The following is an 18,633-nucleotide window of genomic DNA, read 5'->3' as shown; positions in this document are numbered from 1 at the left end:
TTTCCCTAAGGAAGAATTCAAATGACTCGATCGCTTATATTGAAAAGGTTTGGGGCAAGAAGGACAATCTAGAAACATCCTTTCTATTCCTTCAAGTTCATTTTCACCAGATATCTTGATAAGAAATCCTAAAAACACTTCTGAATAAATTTAAAGGATTTACTTCAATTTGTCTTGTACTTTATCTGCCCTACCTTTTTTTTTTTTTTTTTTTTTTTTGGTCTTTTCATTGTTTTTATAAAAGAGTGTCCTCTTCAAGTATCCAGTTCATTCCTTACTACTTCAAAAATTTCTTGATACCCTGGACTCCTTTATGCATATATATACTCAGCCCATCAGATTTGTGCCTATAAAATAACAAATTATCATTCTTCTTCACTAAATCATCTATTTAATTGTTCCTTGGGTTTATGGAGCCATGGCTTCTCTAGATGTCCTAGACTCTCTAGTTTATAAGATAAAGGTTAATGTTCCTACAGTCCAGCCCAGCCCCAGTTTTACTTATGTCTTGTCTCCTGCATCCCTCATTAACATATACTGTAAGACTTGATAGCTTTTCTAATAAAAATCAGATTCATTACCTACAAGCTTCGTGGTAAACCTTTAATACACTATGAAAAGTTAAAAAAAAAAAAAAGCATTCTGAATATTTGACTTAATGGTCTTTTCTGGTGGTTTTCTTTAATATCTTTAGACTGTTGTTACCAGAAGCACCTCCAAAGAAATTCCTAACCTTGGGTTCCAAGTTCCGGTACAGTGGCAGGACGCAAGCCCAGACGAGAAGAGCCAGTGCATTGATAGATCGCCCCGCGCCTTACTTTGAACGTTCATCCAGCAAACGTTACACCATGTCTCGCAGCTTGGATGGAGGTAGGTATTGCTCACTGGCTCTTAATAATTTCCAGTAACTCACCAGGAAAAGGAGTGTCATGAACGTGTAAATGTAGATCCTCTTGGATATTGTGAAAGGGAAAGCAGCAGTGGATCTGAACTAAGTGGGAGATTTTTAACATCCCCACCTCCAAAAATAATGCCTTTGTCAGTCTATCTGTAGATGTGTATAAACTGAGATAAATTAGGCACTTTGAGAATGAGGAGCATAGCTTTCATAAGCCAGTACCCCAAATTTGGAGAAAGATGGTCACATTCTAAATATAGGAGTCAAGGACTCCAAGTAATTCTGTTCTCTTGCCAGCTGACCTGAAATGATTAGCAGTTTTGTCTCAAGAATATTTGTTTCAGAAATAAAACGTAGGTTTAATTTATCTCTCTTACTTAAAAGGTTTTTTTTATTTATTATTATTATTATTTTTTTTTTTTTTAGGAAAAATGTGGCCTTTGTTAGTCATTGATGATAGCGAGGAGAAAGGATGCTATGTAGGTGCTCTCTGCTATTAAGTCAGATAAGTGAGTCAGATGATTAATTCAGGGGCAGAGCCCGGTTCCATGGCACATGCCTATAATCCCAGCAACTCAGGAGGCTGAGGCAGGAGAATTGAAGGCAGCCTCAGAAACTTAGCAATACCCTAAGCAAAAGAAAAACTAAGAAAGGCCTGGGGATGTGGCTTAGAGGTAAAACACCCCTGGGTTCAATCCCCAGCATGCCACCCCACCTAAAAGAAAATCAGGGACAGCGTCACTTAGATGACCTACCTAAGGAATAACAAACAGGAATTTAATAATTCCTGTTTTTGTTTTTGTCTGTTTTTGCCTTGTCTATCAGTTGTATGTTGCTTCTGTAGTATGATGGAGCGGGGCTTCTGCCACAAGGCATGCCAGCTACAGTGACACTTAGGACCTAAGTCATGCCCAAGCTTCCATCTTGTAGTTCAGAGAACCTGGAGATTAGTTGTTCTATTGAAGACCCGTCTTGTGCAAATGAAAAGCTTTAGTTTTTGGCATGCACGTATGATTTTAGTAAGTAACAAAAACATAAATAAAATAAAGTTACAGGAACCTAGAATCATCTCTGTCCCTCTGTTTTTGTTTTTTTTTTTTGTATCTGCTTCCCAAGGAATCTCATTTCTCCTGCCCCTGCCATCCCTAGTATAGTTGATGGGGACGACATATTATTTCCTGAATCCCCTGATTAAAAAGACGGTATTTTCCTGATTGCATAATTTAGAAAACTGTAGAAGAAATCACACTTGTATTGTTAGTGCTATATTTTGTATGTTACTGCTAAAATGAGAACAGCACTCATCTGGCAAGAAAAACTCAGAGTGAATCCAGACTCGGCTGTCCTCTGTCTGGGTAATGGTTGGCAAATGATTTCAGCTCTCCAGGTCTGAAGTAGTTTCCCAGAAAATGGGAATTAGGCCATCTTCACAGGGTTGTTGTGAAGATACAGGTAGAACACAGTCTTTGTATAGAGATAAATTATTTCAATGATTATATTGATGACGATTCTTACATTTGTGAGCTGGCCCAAAAAGTTAACTCTAATTGTCTCTTTGTATTTGTGGGTTCCAAATCTGCAAATTTCTTTTTAGAAAAATCACAGCTACACTAAATATATACCACCGACTTGGTTTTTGTCATAATTCCCTGGATAACACAATGTGACAACTATTTCCATAGCATTTACAGTGTGTTACTTTATTATCTAGAGATGTAAAGGAGAGTGTGCAATTATATGCAAATACAGCACTGCTTTATATAAGAGACTTGAACATCTTCGGATTTGATATCCACGGGGTTCCTGGAAGCAATCCCCCAGGGATACCAAGGGACAACTGTACCATTCTGTATCTTCTAAGATTTGCAGAATACCAAACCTAGAGCCAACCCTTTAGAATAAAAAATGTACCAGAACTGTTTTAAGATATTGAGTATCTGTGATGTTACACTCAAGTGTTTTCTTTTTCACTTCGTCCCATTTACTCCTCTTTAGAGAATCTCTCTTCACTGTTTGTATATTCTCTGTGTCAGAACTGAGGAACTTTTATAGAATCACACCTCTTCTTTTTCCCACCATCTACTTTGTTCAGTGATGTGCGCCCAAGGGAGCACATTTCTCGTGAATGTTGTTTTCCTCTTGACCTTTTGTGTGCTAATGACTTCGGAGAAGATGGAAGATAATTGTGAAGTCAATGTACTAATATCATGCTGTCTCTTCCTCCCTGCCCAAAAGTGATGTTAGTATGTGTTGTCTCCCTCTTGGTGGTCCTGCCAGTTCTCGTATGTTTTCTACGCTGCTGAGCTGGGGGCCGTGGCTGCATGTTGGAACATAAATTGCTTTTTTGCAAGGTGGCAGCATCTTGTAGAAAACAGCCTAACTGGTCTATTAAGAAACCGTGTCTCATACAAGCTTTCTCACTGATAGAAAGACAGATAAAATATCTTGGTGAAGATATTTTAGTAGTTTAGCTATCAAAAGGATCTCCGAAAGGATTTCATTTCATAATCCTTTCTCTGTTTTAAAACTCCTAAAAGTCGAAGGCAGATTACATTTTGTCTGTGATCAACTGCTGTGTATTTGAAAAGCAGTGTTTATTTTTCATGATATCAAATTTTTATAATCTAAAATAATGAATACCAAATAATTTGGACATCGAACTGAATTTTAGCATCTCTTTCACTGAGACATTTTAGCTGGTATGAAGGGCTATATCTTACGTCTCTTATGTTTGCACGCTTTGCATTTGCATGAATTTCATTTAGCAGCATTTGTCTTGTTTTCTCAAAATATTAGAGATGGGAATGAGTATATATGCATCTCATCATGGCAGACTGTTTAAAATGCAGTGGATATTAAAGCATTTCTCTATTTCACTTGAATGGAATTACCATCAGAATTTTATAATCTGTGCCACAACATGGTTAATTTTCATTATTACCCTTGGGACTTTAATATTGTAGGAGTGTTCGGTTTTGGTTTTTTTTTTTTTTTTTTAGCATCCCATAATAATAATAAAACCAATTCAGTGCTCTTGGGTAAATGTTACTTCCAAAAATGTGTTCAAAGTCAAGTGTATTAGAGTATTATCCACTGCTTTGAGTTCCTGAACTTGCCACTCAGTGCCTGGTGCTGGTGCCCAGCCAGCTGGTGCTCAGGCAGCAGGGGGTTCAGGGGAAGCCCAGTTTCACCTCCTTCCACTCTCCTCCACCCTCACACACACACCCTCACCAGAGAGCATGAGAATGGGTGGGCATTATTCTGGACTTCAAGACGTGAGCATTTAAGTAATTTTAAACTACACGGTCTAGGTGGAACAGAAAGTCTGTGATAACTTAGATTCTTTTCATGTCAAAGCTGGTATTTTGTAGTGGTATTTTCTTTCCCAGTAACGGCACAGTGGTGTTGTTGATTTCTCTTCTACTTAACAATTTCAGATCTTATTTCTCCAATTGTATTTGCTTTTAGCGTCAGTGAATGAAAACCATGAAATATACATGAAGGATTCTATGTCTGCTGCAGAGGTTGGTACTGGCCAGTACGCCACAACAAAGGGCATCTCTCAGACCAACTTGATCACCACTGTGACTCCGGAGAAAAAGGCTGAGGAGGAGCGCGACGAGGAAGAGGAGAGACGGAAAAAGGCTGAGGAAGCCACGCCGGTCTCAGCCATCCGGCACGAGGGAAAGGTACAGCTCCCAGGCTGCCTCATATTGAGCTTGCTCCAGCTTAACAAAGGCTCAGTAATGCTGAGGATGGAACCAGAAATATGTTGAGCATAGGGTCGGTCATAACTCAGCGCTAGTTACAGTCATATGTCAGTTTTAAAATTACTATTCCTATTTTGACATTTTTTTTTTTTTACTCTGAAAGTTGCTTTCTTAGTTTTCTGAAATTTTTTACTTTAGTGAGCAATGTGCTACATAAGACTTTCAACAGCTGTCCTGTCTGTCTCTCTTAAAAATTCTTCGGGTGGTGGAATTTGCCTTTCTGTTCTGGCTCTCATTTCAGAACTGTCACTAAAGCTATTTTCTTTGTTTCTGGCCCCATTCTCCTACCCAAGAATGATATATTTTTCTAGATACACAATAATCACATCGCCATTCTTCTAACCACAAATATCACAGGCCTGTGTGTATATAATTCATCTTCCTTAGTCTTATAATTGTGATCTAATCAGGAAAGTAGTTAGTTAGTAGCTATATTTTAAAATGGGATATGGAGGTACAAGTTTGCACCAGAAGTTGAGAAGTGGACTTATTGGTGTTTTCTCTAGGTGATTTCATGAAATCATGTCCCCACCCCCGCCACCAAATTAAATTTCTTCTTAAACATGGTTTTTAAATATCAGGCTTATTTCTGGTGACCCAGCACTTGTAAAGCAACTTCTTAGGAAAACAGTTTTGACCATCAACACATTGGAAAGTTTATGCATAATAATCATGGAAAAGCGGGGCAGCTATTGGGACATACAAAGTAAATAGAGGAGACAGGGGAAGAAAAATGCTCATATCATCTGTGGGTTATCCTGAAACATGATTTTGCTCTATTTCCAAGTGCTCCCTTAAGTGGGCTTTTCAAATACAGATGAAAAGTTCGACTCCTTGGAAAAATATTTCTTTCCATGTTGATTTTAACAGCAGCATCTTAAGGGGATAGATCAACAAATAATTTTGTAGTCAGAATATTCCAAGTGACCCAATCCATCATTTTTAAATTTTGCTCTTTTAGGATAAGTTTCCCTAATTTGCCAAACCAAAAAAAAAGTGCAGGGATATTTGGATCACTTTTGTTGCTTTGTTCTAAATTTCATTTTCACACTCTTTCTATCAGTTGAGTCAAGGGCTGGTTTTAACTGGGACATGAACTGAAGATAATATACCTAAAGGCGAAGGTGTCCTTCTTACCCTTGGTTATTACAGAATTTCTCAAGATTGTCCATGCCAACAAATGATCCCCATGGATGTGTAAGTGGAATTAAGTGGTATACAGAGGTAAATTATTTTTAGTTTACTCCCCAAATAGGTGCAGCCAGTCTCACTTTATTCAATTTTAAAAGACTGCCAATTCATTTATGTAACATGTAGCACTGAGCTATCCTCACCTTGTGCCATTTATGCCATGGGAAAATAAAAAGAAAGAAAATGACTCCCCTCATTGTCTGATCTCAGCAGAGCCAGTGCTTTGAGCAGGGTGCCTTCAGGAGGCTGCATAGTTGCCAGCTGTCTTTATTTCCCCCCAAATCTTTTAAAAAGACAAAGCTGTCTTTAAAACTACATTCTTAAGCAGAATGGAAGATTAACCCTTAATTTTATTATTTTCTACCTCCAAACAGTAACATAGAGATACTTATTTTTTTAAACCAAAATGAAAACTATTATTGCAAATAATTCTTAAAAGACTGGTCCCCCAGAATTGGCCTGGGAAGGAAGCTGGTTTCCCTGGCTTTTTCCTTCCCCCAGGTCAGAGGGCCAGTCTCACCACCAGAGGACAGTTGTCTTCAAGGTGACTTTGTAACGTCTACATTAGTCTTAGAGATTTTCACAGGTTCCTGTTTAAAATGCAGTGTTTAATGTCAAATGGGAGTGTGTGGGAAGACACACTCCTGTCATGGTCCAAAGAGACACTTCTTCTGCAGATATATTCAAGAGATACTTTTTTTCTTTGTGCATTTTCTTTCCCTCGTGCCTCAGATGTAATTTTACTTGTACGTTTTCTTTCCCTCTGTTGCTGTGTTTACCACTTCTCTGTAAGTCAGGATTGGATAACCATCACCAGGCAGTCAAGGCTGAGTAATTTCCATGCTCTCAGGTCACTAGGCAGAAAACACACACACACACACACACACACAGCAACAGAAGTCTAATTATCTTCAGGCTCCATGTGCCCTGGCCTTGAACTTACTAGGCTATAGCAGCTCCTATGCTCTGCTCAGAGTCAGCTTGCTTCCTTTCTTCCCTTTCTTGCCCAACAGCCGCTCCACCACCTGCATAAGAAACCAGCTTTGGGCATTGAAACCGCCAGGGCCCCAGAGAATGGAACTAGGTTCACTTGTCCCATGAAAGCCAGAGCTCATCAGGGGGCCACTTTTGTTCAGATGCCTGCTTTAGCATTGTATTAAGGACAAACCAAAGGTATAAACATGCCCTTTATCTACTAAAAGAAATCAGGAGGCTGGGAAATTGTATCTTTCTATTATTTATGGCCCACAAATAATAGAAACTAACACATAGAAACTATATTACAAGGAAACACATTATTTTAGCTGGTTAGCTTATTGAAACGACTTTGAGTGTGAGTTCCACTTACACCCTGCATAAAGGAGCCAAAATAGAAGACTTTTCAGAGCAACCTCAGTCCTTTGTTGGGGAGTCAGAGTTTCTGAAATGCTAGTTGTTGAATCCTCCCCCCATTATCAGATAGGAGTGGGGCCAGAAACTTCTAGATTTGCAAACCCACCTATTTGGGATATAGTTGACTAACCAAGGAAAGGAATAATGCTACAAGAAATTTTTTTAAATAATTGCAATTGGAATTGAATTTTATTTTCATTTCCTAATCCAGCTAAACCATTGTAACAAATCTATTACCTGGAGATCAGGAGAAGGTTATTGAAAGTCTTGATTTTGATTTATTGGAGAGTTATATTTGCTCTCAGAACCCTCAACCTTCCTAGAGTTGTCAGTGTACTATGAAATTTTTTGATCATGGGAAACATGTAGACATTGGGATTCCACCCTGTTATATGATGGTCTGATGGGAGAACTGTAGCTGTCTGCAGCAATGTTGGCATGCAGCTTAACGACTTAAAAATTCCCAAGCAACCCTACTGCTAAAATTCTTGTTTTACGATTTTATATTGATGCCCATAAGAAAATTAACTAATTGCAGTTTTCTTTTTGTCCTTTTGCACCTCTGTTTGCTGCTTCCTGTCTCTCTCTGTCTCTTTCACATTAGTCATCTGAGCTTGGCACTGACTCATGTCCCTTGTCACCCCCATCAGCCCATTCTGACCCCGCATCCCCCACTGAGCTCCGAAGGAGGTGTAAGGAGAACGAATGCAGAGCTCCGGGTTCCACCCCGCCCAGAGCCGAGCATTTGCAGGGAGAGCTGGCCCTGGACTCTGATGGCCAAGGGAAAGCTTACATAGGGGATCAGGACGTGGCATTTAGCTACAGACAGCAAACTAGCAAAGGAGCCACTTTGTTTTCCTTCTCCTTACAGCTCCCTGAGTCCTTCCCCTCCCTTCTAGATGATGATGGGTACCTCTCTTTCCCCAACCTGTCTGAAACCAACTTCCTGCCCCAGAGCCTGCAGCATTATCTCCCGATCCGCTCACCCTCCCTCGTGCCCTGTTTCCTCTTCATCTTTTTCTTTCTGCTCTCTGCCTCCTTCTCAGTGCCATATGCCCTCACTCTCTCTTTCCCTCTGGCTCTGTGCCTCTGCTACCTGGAGCCCAAGGCGGCCTCCTTGAGCGCCTCCCTAGACAATGACCCGAGTGACAGTTCAGAGGAAGAGGTGTGTACCTCGGCATAGAACACACTTCCCCTGCGTGTTCCGTGCTTCGGTCCGAAACAAGTGTTAGCCGGCTGCTGCGATAGTGGTCCTACTTTCAGAGCCTCATTTATTGTCTGTGCCAATTATGTTGAGGTTTTGTGTGTTGGGGAGTCCAACCCAGGCCCCAGGGTTAGGCACAACACCATGTGGATGCAGCAGTCTGAGTGCAATCCTGAATTCTCTGCTACCCACTAGGTGGGGTAAAGGACTCAGCCAGAAGTCAATTTCAAATAGCCCATTAGCTGTGTAAAAGATCAGGGCTAAGTTAAAGTTTCGGATCAGTTACAAAACAAATCACATATAAGACAGATAAATAGCTTCCTGCTTAAAATGAGATTCAAGGAGAGATGGAGAGAGCACTGCCAGAGGGGCCATGTCACAATCTCCTGGGTAGCTTTCCAAATATGCAAACTCGTCTCCTGGAGATTCTGAAATGCGCCCCCACTACTCTCCTGGATTACAGTTATCTTTATTCCTTGAGTGGATCAGGTCCCATCACGCATTGGGTCAGAAAGGATGTCAACAACAGTGTGAAACAGCCACCTGTCATTCGTCATTGATAGGACCAGAAACAGGACCAGGAAGACCTGCATGCAGTACAGCAGTATCCAAATACAGTCAGGGAAGGATTTATTTAAATTTTCTTTACATTATAAAACCAGGCTGAAATTTTGTCTGTGTTAGCAGTGCCGGTGCATAAATCAGATAGCAGTGATTATTTCAGTTCCACGAGAGACAAAATCTCCCCGTAAGTTGACAAGAGGGTCAAATCAAGAAAGCTGGTGAGGTGTCTCTGGCCCTAAACCAGGCATCGCATAGTGGAGGAAAGAATCTGTCAGCATGTGGGTCTCCCTTCCTCATCTCAGCAACTGGGCGAGTTGAGGGTACAGCCCTCAGCAGCTTTTGCTCCTAATTGCTCCCGTTTCCCACCTCTCCACAGCCCTGTGAACAGCACAGCAGCTTCCCTTTCTCCACACTTCAAACAGAGCTTAGGGAAAAGAATAGAAGCAGCCGCCAGAGGAACTGGCTGTCACATTCTCTCCCCCTGAGCCTCTCCTAGGCTCCCTCCAGTTCTCCTGTTTCCACAAAACAAGGGCTTCTGAGACAGGAGACACATGTGCTCCTAGCATTTAAAAAATATATATGACAAAGTCAAGGCAACACACACAAAAAGAGACTATTCAGATTCATGCTCAGCTAGAAAGTCATAATTTGAGGTGCACCTGTGAGTAGTTAGTATTGTGAAGGTGTGTGAGTACCTGTATTTAGTGATATTATAGCCATTTCTGTACAGCAAATGGGAAAAAAAATATGAATGATCTCACAGGTGCTGTAAATGGAAGTCTAGTTTTTTTTTTTTTTTTTAATTTGATATTGCATGAGATTCTTTTTCAAAGTTCTTGGGCTATGAGAGTGTTAGCTCCAACTCTCCCCCTACCCCTTTCACCCTCTCTCTCACACACATATATGCACACATACACATATGTATCTTTTTGTACTTGAAAAATAATTTAGATAACTATTTTAAGTCCAAGGCTTTATTATCACTATTTCTCACAGTAGCAATATTATCAAATAGCCTAGAACACTATACAATTAAGAAGACAATATTATCTATAAAGTTTGTGTATAATATTAGCATATTTCCAACCTACAGATATGTTTTTCCTTTAGCAGTGAGTTAGTCCTGAGTCTAAAATAAAGCCAAAAAAAAAAAAAAAAAAGAAAGAAAGAAAAGATTTCTATTTTTATGCTTTTCTAAATTCTAAAGAACTGAACATTTCCATAGCCAGCCACACAGATCTTGTGCCTAATCCAGGGTATACATCTTGTTGTAATCGGTGCATGAGAGTTAATGTAAACTTGGGCATGTCTGCATTACATCAGCAAAACAAATCACAGCAGTTCATTGTTGCAAGCCAGTGAACACAGGATGGGAGCTTCCCAGGCCTGGCTGTCCTTGTTATTGCAAACCTCTGAAACCGTAAAATAGCGCTGACCACTGCAGTCCTTGCCACCCCCTTCCCCAGACTTAGCCTACTACAGCTCTTCTGCCACCAGACTTAGTATTTCACCATCTGTTCAGTGTCGACTCTTAACCCCAGGTGCAAAGAGCTGTGCATACTAGTTCCACTTGAGCAAAAGAAGTCATATTTAGGTCATTCGGTTTAAAAAAAAAAAAAATTGCAGTTTGCTTACATGGCCCGTTTTATTCCCTGGGCCTCAAGCTCTTTGGCAGCTTAAACTGGGTGACTTCCCATATAATTCATCTGTCACGTTCCTTTTACAAAATCACTAATGACAGTAGTTCTTTTTACATCTCTCATATGTTACAGTGGCTAAATCATAGTGCCAGCCTTTTTCAAGAGTAAACCCCAGTATAAAAAGGATTAATCATTTCAAACAATAAAAAGTGGTTGGCCAATCATTTCTTTTCTTTTATACTTTCAGAATGATCAAATAAGAAGGACAGAATATCAAATCATCAGTCAAGAATCATAAGATAAATTTAGCTCATCATAACATGTAATTGTGAATTTCTGAGTAATTTTTTTGATAATACAAAACAAAGAGGTTCAAATTTGGAGAAAAAGATTAATCACCTCATTTATATATTCTAGTTTGTGGGAGACAGTATTATTGTATGGTAACTGATGGCATGCTGCACCTTTTCTAGTTTTGTGTAGTCATAATATATATCTTATGAACAGCAGTTGCTTAAAAAACTGCTATATTCAGTTTTTCTTACTTCATTGACTATTAATCAGATACTATGTTAGTTTACTAACTAGAAACTAAGTAGGAATTTGAGGGAGTTTATAGCTTTGGGATTTTGTTTTGTTTTATTTTGTTTGAGATGGGGGTCTTGCTATGTTGCCCAGGCTGGCCTCAAACTTGTGATCCTACCTGCCTCAGCTCTTTCCAAGTTTCTGGGATTATAGGCAGATGCCACTGCACCCCTTTTAAGGCAGTTTAGATATGGCTAAAGATATTTGATTATGTTTGCCAAGGAAACTTAATAATTATATAATAGGTTAATATCCATATATCATTATAGGCAATTTTTAGCTCTATCCATGTTAGGCATCTTATAAAGCACTTAGTATCCACTATCCAATATAATTTGTCACGTTATTTCCCCTGTTTTCCAAGAAGGAAACTGGGATAAAATATGAAATACACCCAGTGTGTCGCTAGTTTGAACAGCAAGGATTTGAGCAAATTGTTTTGACATCTGACCCCTCACTTGAATCTACAACTGAACTCTAGTGCCAAGATGTTGGAAAGTTACTGAATTAAATTTTAAAACCACATGGGAGATGATCTATGTAGGAATACAAATATCTCAAAGAACTTGAGAAGTGTTTGACACAACTAATTAGGACATTAAGCATAATTATTTCATGAAAGCCTAAGATCTTTGAGTTATTCTGTACGTTTCAACAGTAGCCTGTCTTTTTCAATCAAATTGATCTTTCCTTGGGCTGTCAGTTTGTAAAGCCAAAGTAATACCATAACAATCACCCTATAAAAGAATTCACAGCCCCTCTGCCCCAATTGTTAACCAAGGTGGTCAGATCATGAAAATATATCAGCCAGGCTTTCTTCTCTGAAAGAAATCTACTGAAAATTATTTTCTACTTGGGTTTAGTCAGATGACAGCCTCAGGTCCATACGCCAACATTGCATTCTGACTCCTTCTCTTTAGAAATTCACAAAAATGAAAGTTTAGGGACAGTGCCAAAAAGTCAGACTGGCCATAAGTCCATAGAGATAACAATGTCCCAGTTATCACTTCCTGACATTTTTTTGTTTTTCAAAGGAAGGGATATTTTAAGAGAGATTCAGAACTATAGAGCCCCCAGTTCCAATTTTTATTTTCAAAATACCAGTCCAAAAATTTGATCAAGGGAATGTTATGAATAATTAGTTGACATTTGAAGAGGGTAAGTCCATTAATAGGGTGTTTAGATTATGTCTTCATTTCAAAGCTCATTGCTCTACTTTACCCCAGAGAAAATACTGTTTTCAGTCATAACCCCCTATGAAACACATTGAAAACCTGTCCTGAAATTATTATTTTAATTCTCCCCTAAAATCCTAGGCTCTGTCAAATGCTGTGCTTTGTTTTATTTGTTTCCAAGTAGATGTCTCTCTCTCTCTCTTTTTCCTTATTTTTAAATGATTTTTACTATTATTTGCATCATTTGAATGGTATTTTTTGCAATAGAGATATTTAAATACATATTTTGATATACCTCTATATTAGAGGGTGGGATAAAATAAACAACATGTAGTCTTAAAAAGTACCTATTAACAATGCTACTTGAAAATTGAGTTACATTTTTCATCTATAAAACATATGCCTGTGAGTCACTGGCATGTGCTTTTTATAATTCATAAGTAATGCAGACAGCCTGATGTTCGTAAATGGGCATAAATTATCCAAACCGTATAAATGAGGGGCTGAAAGTCCAGTGACTGTTAACAGTAGCTTTTTATGTAAATTTGTACTTTCACTTACCTTTCAAATGTGATATTGCTAGAATGAATGAATGAATAAATAAATAGATAGAAAATACATAAACCTCTTTTATTTGCATTAAGCATTTTTAGGAGGGCTTTTTCGGGATGTTAGTGGAAAGGGTGGGAGGAAAGTGACAAATTGGTTTTCGTGACATGTAGCACCAGACAGGTCAGTGTGGCCCACGCCGTCGCTGCAGTTCCTGCGGGCTGTGCGTGCCTCGGGTCTTCCTCGAAGGGGGCTCTGTTGACAGCACCTAGCTCTGGCTCTTCTTTTGCTTTGGCTTGAAGCTGCATTCTTGTGGGAAGGTAGTATGCCACAGACCCCAGAGAAAGGAAATGAGCGGTTCAACTTATAGGTCACCCCGCTTGACCAGATGGGTTTGTTTTCTATCCCTGCCTCCTTCCTGGAACCTGATCACCTCTGCGCTCAATAGACTGACAGTGAGCGAACCGACACCGCCGCGGATGGAGAAACCACCGCCACCGAGGTTGGTGTTCCCCTGAGTCTGGCTGGGAGCTGCCTCAGGAAAATGGCCCAGCGGGTGGGGGGAGCCCTCCGCAAGTATGAATGCTGCCTATTAGCTTTGGAGTGGGGATGAATTTGTAAATTCTAACTTCCAAAGTAGGAGTTAGATCCATTTTTAATTGCACAGGTCAGTGGATCTCAAACTGGCTTGTGCCGGAATTACTCCTAGGGCCGCAACCCACGGTTTTCCCTTCGGAAGGACTGAGATGGGACTATGTATGTGGGAAATGTATGTTTCTAACAAGTTTCCCAGAGGAGGTTGACTATTAATTCTAGGATCATATTTGGAGAACTACTTTCCTAAACTGATAACACCTTAAAAAAGAAGGGAGTGGGGGTGGGGAATGCAGCTAGGCATGGTGGTGCTTGCCTGCAATCCCAGCTGCTTCTGAGGCTGAGACAAGAAGAGAGTTCAAAGCCAGCCTTAGCAATTAAGCAAGGCCCTAAGCAACTCAGTGAGACCTGTCTCAAAAAAAAAAAAAAAAAAAAAGTTGTGTGTGTGTGTGTGTGTGTGTACATGCACACATGCATGCCCCAAAAAAGGGCTGGGGGGATGTGGCTCAGAGGAGCATTTGGTTCTTGGGTTCCATTCCTTGTACCAAAAAAAAAAAAAAAAAAAAATGAGAATTGTTTTTTTCTCCTATCTCAAATGAGAGGCTCTTTTTGTATGATACCCTTGATTTGTGAGATAAATCACAATTAATTTAATTAGCTTGCTGGCTGGATAGATATAGAGTTTAAAATCCCAAATAGTAAAATAATATTTGTTAAAAAACATACTTAATTCGTTTTTTGTAGCCTTTGGCTATAGAACAGGTGAGTCATAAGGAATGAATTCTCGAAAGAAGAGAAAATTTTTTCAATACTTTATTGAAAAAAAAAATGTAATCACATTAACAGGAGAGAAATAGTGCTATTGATTCTCCTTTGTTAATTCTTTAGAATACATTATATTGTGTGTATGGATTTTTGTCATTTTTAAAACATGCACTATCAGTAACTGATTCAAATTTCTGTAAAAAACAGTATTTATCTTTAGTAATGGAAGTTAAAATTTTCCAGAGTGCTAGAGAATTCAGTTTTTACTTTGCAATAAATTTTACTTGGAGTCTTATTTTATTTTTTACATCATCCAGTCATAAACATATTTTCTAGTTAGCTATTTAGGAAAAAATGAAAGTACTGTTACGTTGTATCTGTACATCACTTAATCTCAGAAAAAAAATATTTCATAATGGTATATTATTAAGTTTCTTCTTTTGGAAATGCCATATTTTAAAGAATTACAATTTTTTAAAGTAAAAGGTAATAGCTATTATCCAGTTTCTTTTTAGCAATTATAAATACACTTATTAAAAGCTAATAATTTTCTATGCCAAATATAAAAAAACTACACCTTGATTTTGTAAGAGTTAGTGACATAGGCTCATAAATTCAATGAATGTCTCCATCCTCCTATATGCTGTAAATGAAAAACATTTAATAATAATACTTTAAATTTCTATAGCAGTTTTAAAACTCATTACAGAACACTTAAAGCAAGGAAGCAAATACATGGAACAGTAGATTGTGAAGAGCTGTGAACACACCACACCCTTGAGCATCAGGTCGTCACCAGCACTGTTAGTTTCTAGTAGATCCTTTCCATCTTTCCCTTCCCTTTATATGGCCAATGCATGGGGTCTACAGAGTAGGTACTCGACCCCACTGGCAGATAAGGAAACTGAGACCCTTGTAATTGAAATTATATGCTTAAGGCCACTTGCTTGAGAGTGACCCTTGTTTTACCTGTCATTCACTGTGCATGTCTGCTTGGAGCACAGTGGCCCAAAGCCCAGGCTCTGGGTCAGAAAGCCCTGTGAGAAGCACAGCTTTACCATGCAACCTGTGGCTTGGCACACTTACCTAATTACTGGTACTCACATGTCCAAGTTGTAGGCAGGTTGTTGAAATTAGACAAAGAAGGATAATATAGTAGCTCGGGGTATTTTCTAAAAATATTTTAATACTTTTTTTAACTCAAAAGTTGTCCTTATTTTAAAGGAATGATGCTGCTATTGATGACAGTCATTCCTTTTTCTTCTTTTTTAAATTTTTTCTTTCTAAGAAAATCAAGGTTCTTAGGGCTGGGGCTGGGGCTTAGCAGTAGAGCACTCATTTAGACGTGCAAGGCCCTGGGTTCGATCCTTAGCACCACATAAAAATAAATCAATAAAGATATTGAATCCAACTACAACTAAAAATGTGAAAAAAAAAGAAAATCAAGGTTCTTATAAGTTTTAAAATGTAAGAATCTCTGTGTTTAATTCTTCCATCCTCAGTTCTTTGATCCACAAATTGGGGGTTGTGTAGCTAACCTCATAGGACTCTTGTAAAGACTCATCCATTGTAAGGTAGCTGTCATTACCATGTAGCCATAGCCCTTCTAGGAATTGTAATCTGGCTCCCCATACCTCCTGAACCGTTGGTGATGTTCACTAAGAACAGCCTACCAAGCCCTTGCTGCCACCTTCCCAACCACGTACATCTGCTCATCAAAACACCAAAGACCCAATGGGCAGGAAATCTTTTCCTTCTCAGTGCTTGTTAAGCTTCATAATTTGTGAGAGTGTTGTGGATTGTGCATAAGAAAGAACTGCATCATTACACAAGTGCAAACCAGTGCCCACACTTAGCAAGTTTATACAGGCTTTTGAGTTCTCTAATCTCAGAGTAAATTGCATGGTAAGACTTTATTTCCCACTCTTTCTTGATGCTGGCAGTCGGACCAGGAGGAAGATGCAGAGCTCAAGGCACAGGTAGAAAATTAAAAGTAAAACACATACCAGTGCGTGATAAGTCATGGTCTGTGTACGGTGTTCAGATCTCAGCATGCTCTGTAACTGTTACCATGTCGATGGTGCAGTGCGCAGGATGGAGTTTGTTCCCTTGACTACGGTGTCCCTTACCTTTCCCTTTCTTCTCCACTTTTTTCAGAATAGTCTGATTAAGCGAATAAAGGGTGAAAATGTGTATGTCAAACATAGTAATCTTATGTTAGAGGTTGGTATTGGTATATACCAGTGCATGTTTGTGTGTGTTGTTTCCCCGCCCCCCGTAGTGGCTTACCTGTGGGCTCGTACCATGATGCATGAACTGTGTGCTCACCTGTTAATAAGTGGGGATGACTTCTCAGCCTACTCTGATTCCTTATCCTCTCCTAGATGTAGATCCCTTTTTCTTCTGTGTGTACTTAATTTAGTTCTCTTTGGTCACATGTGCATTACATTCCTTACAGTTTTTACTTTTCAAAATTCTTTTGGTTTTTTTATGCTTGTGTGAATTTGATTTCTTTTCTTTCTCTTTTCTCTAGAAAATATCACATTTTCACCAGAGTGTGTGTGGGGGGGGTAGTGTCATGAACCCTCTTCAAAATTGTTTTCTTTTGACTACTAATGAGATTGACTTGACTTTTTTTTTTTTTTGAAGTTGAAAGCCAACATGAAAGGCTGACTATTGGATTCTTTATGTTCCAAATGTAGGAGCTAGATAAAACTCAAGATGAACTGATGAAACATCAGACCAACATTAGTGAACTGAAAAGAACCTTCTTAGAAACCTCAACAGACACTGCCGTAACGAATGAGTGGGAAAAGAGGCTTTCTACCTCCCCGGTGCGACTGGCTGCCAGGCAGGAGGATGCACCCATGATCGAGCCACTGGTACCCGAAGAGGTCAGTATTCAAGCTTTGGGTTGGAATTGTCTTCTGTTCACTGGTTTCACTTCTCTACAGGGTCTGAAACTAGGAAAAGGATTTGGCAAACTTCTGAGTAGAGAACCTTCCCTCTTTTCTGTATATTTCCTGAATTGAGATGCTGTGTGCTCCAGAGGAAAGCTGCAAATAAAATGAATAGGTGGCCATAAAGCATGGTTTCAGGTGGTGCTGGCAATGAGCAGAAAGCCCCAGGGAGACTGTAGTGCCAATTGGCTAATTCTGACCAAAAAACCTGTATTTTACAGCAGAGAAATTAAGATACTATCATAGCAAACAGGTACTTTTTGTAAATGTGCTTCCTCCTTCTGCATTCGTGAATGACCTGAAAACCCATGTATGTTTCTTATCAGTTGCAAGGTGGGACCTACTGAGATTGTCTGCTGTTTGAGTGATCAGAAGTTGTTAGCATTTCTGTACACATTATTTGATTTTTCTGATAACTGATTATTTTAACTGATTTATAATTGGTTTTTATTTGACTTTTTTTAATGGGGAAATTACAGGACAAATTTCTTTTCTTTTTTTTTTTTTTTTCTTTTTGGTACTGGGGATTGAACCTGGGCACTCAGTCAACCCCTGGGACACATCCCCATCCCTTTTTTGTATTTTATTTAGAGACAGGGTCTCACTGAGTTGCGTAGTGCCTCACCATTACCCCAAGGCTGGCTTTGAACTTGCGATCCTCCTGCCTCAGCCTTCCAAGCCACTGCGATTATAGGCGTGTGCCACGGCACCCAGCTGACAAATTTCTTTTTAAGTAAGGTTTAACACACCATATCTAGTGAAAATGGAATCTTTTTAGGGAAAAGGACAAAGGAAAAAAATATCCAGTTCATACTAGCATAAAATTCCAAAGAATATTATAAAGGTAAACTGTAAGGAATGTAATCTTCATGTGACCAAAGAGAGTTAAAATAAATACATAGGAAAAAGGCTCTCCATCTAGGAGAGGGTAAGGAATCAGAGTAGGCTGAGAAGCCATCCCCACTTACTACCATACAGTGCTCACATTTTGGTGGTACGTAAAAGCTTTTCCATATAGGAAAGCTCTCTTTCAGTATACAGCCAGAGTTAGGGTACAGCTGGTGTTATTTCAGGGCTCCCATTGTGTGGGACCCACAGATTACTATCCTACTGTTAGATATCATTTTGCTTTATCTCTCTTCCAAAACAAGCAGGTTTGGAAAACTGCATATTTTGGGCATTGTTTTGGTTAATCTCCTTCTTAACCAAGAACCCTTTAGTGTGAACTGTTTGTCCAGGAAGCTGACACAGAACAGAAAATTAGAACTTATGCCTTTATGTGTGAAAAAGCCATTAAACAGTGATCTGTAGGCAACATTCAGGTCCTTGCAGTGAAATTAAGAATC

General features: G+C 39.2%; 1 protein-coding gene across 8 annotated transcripts in view; it reads left to right on the top strand.

The window, feature by feature from the left end:
• Epb41l3 (erythrocyte membrane protein band 4.1 like 3) overlaps nucleotides 1-18,633 on the top strand; it is a 227,939-nt gene that overhangs the window by 196,006 nt on the left and 13,300 nt on the right. For 5 of the 8 annotated variants that reach the window (XM_076837135.2, XM_076837138.2, XM_076837133.2 and 2 more), the window contains exons 11-14: nucleotides 695-870; nucleotides 4,367-4,587; nucleotides 13,417-13,470; nucleotides 17,030-17,221. In XM_076837135.2, coding sequence (XP_076693250.1) covers nucleotides 695-870; nucleotides 4,367-4,587; nucleotides 13,417-13,470; nucleotides 17,030-17,221 — 643 coding nt within the window. The remainder of the gene's footprint in view (nucleotides 1-694; nucleotides 871-4,366; nucleotides 4,588-13,416; nucleotides 13,471-17,029; nucleotides 17,222-18,633) is intronic. The other 3 variants (XM_076837139.2, XM_076837136.2, XM_076837137.2) reach the window with 2 other exon arrangements.

The sequence above is a fragment of the Callospermophilus lateralis genome, chromosome 17 (assembly GCF_048772815.1).
Source record: "Callospermophilus lateralis isolate mCalLat2 chromosome 17, mCalLat2.hap1, whole genome shotgun sequence".
Taxonomy (NCBI): domain Eukaryota; kingdom Metazoa; phylum Chordata; class Mammalia; order Rodentia; family Sciuridae; genus Callospermophilus; species Callospermophilus lateralis.
This window is presented reverse-complemented; position numbering and strand designations above follow the sequence as displayed.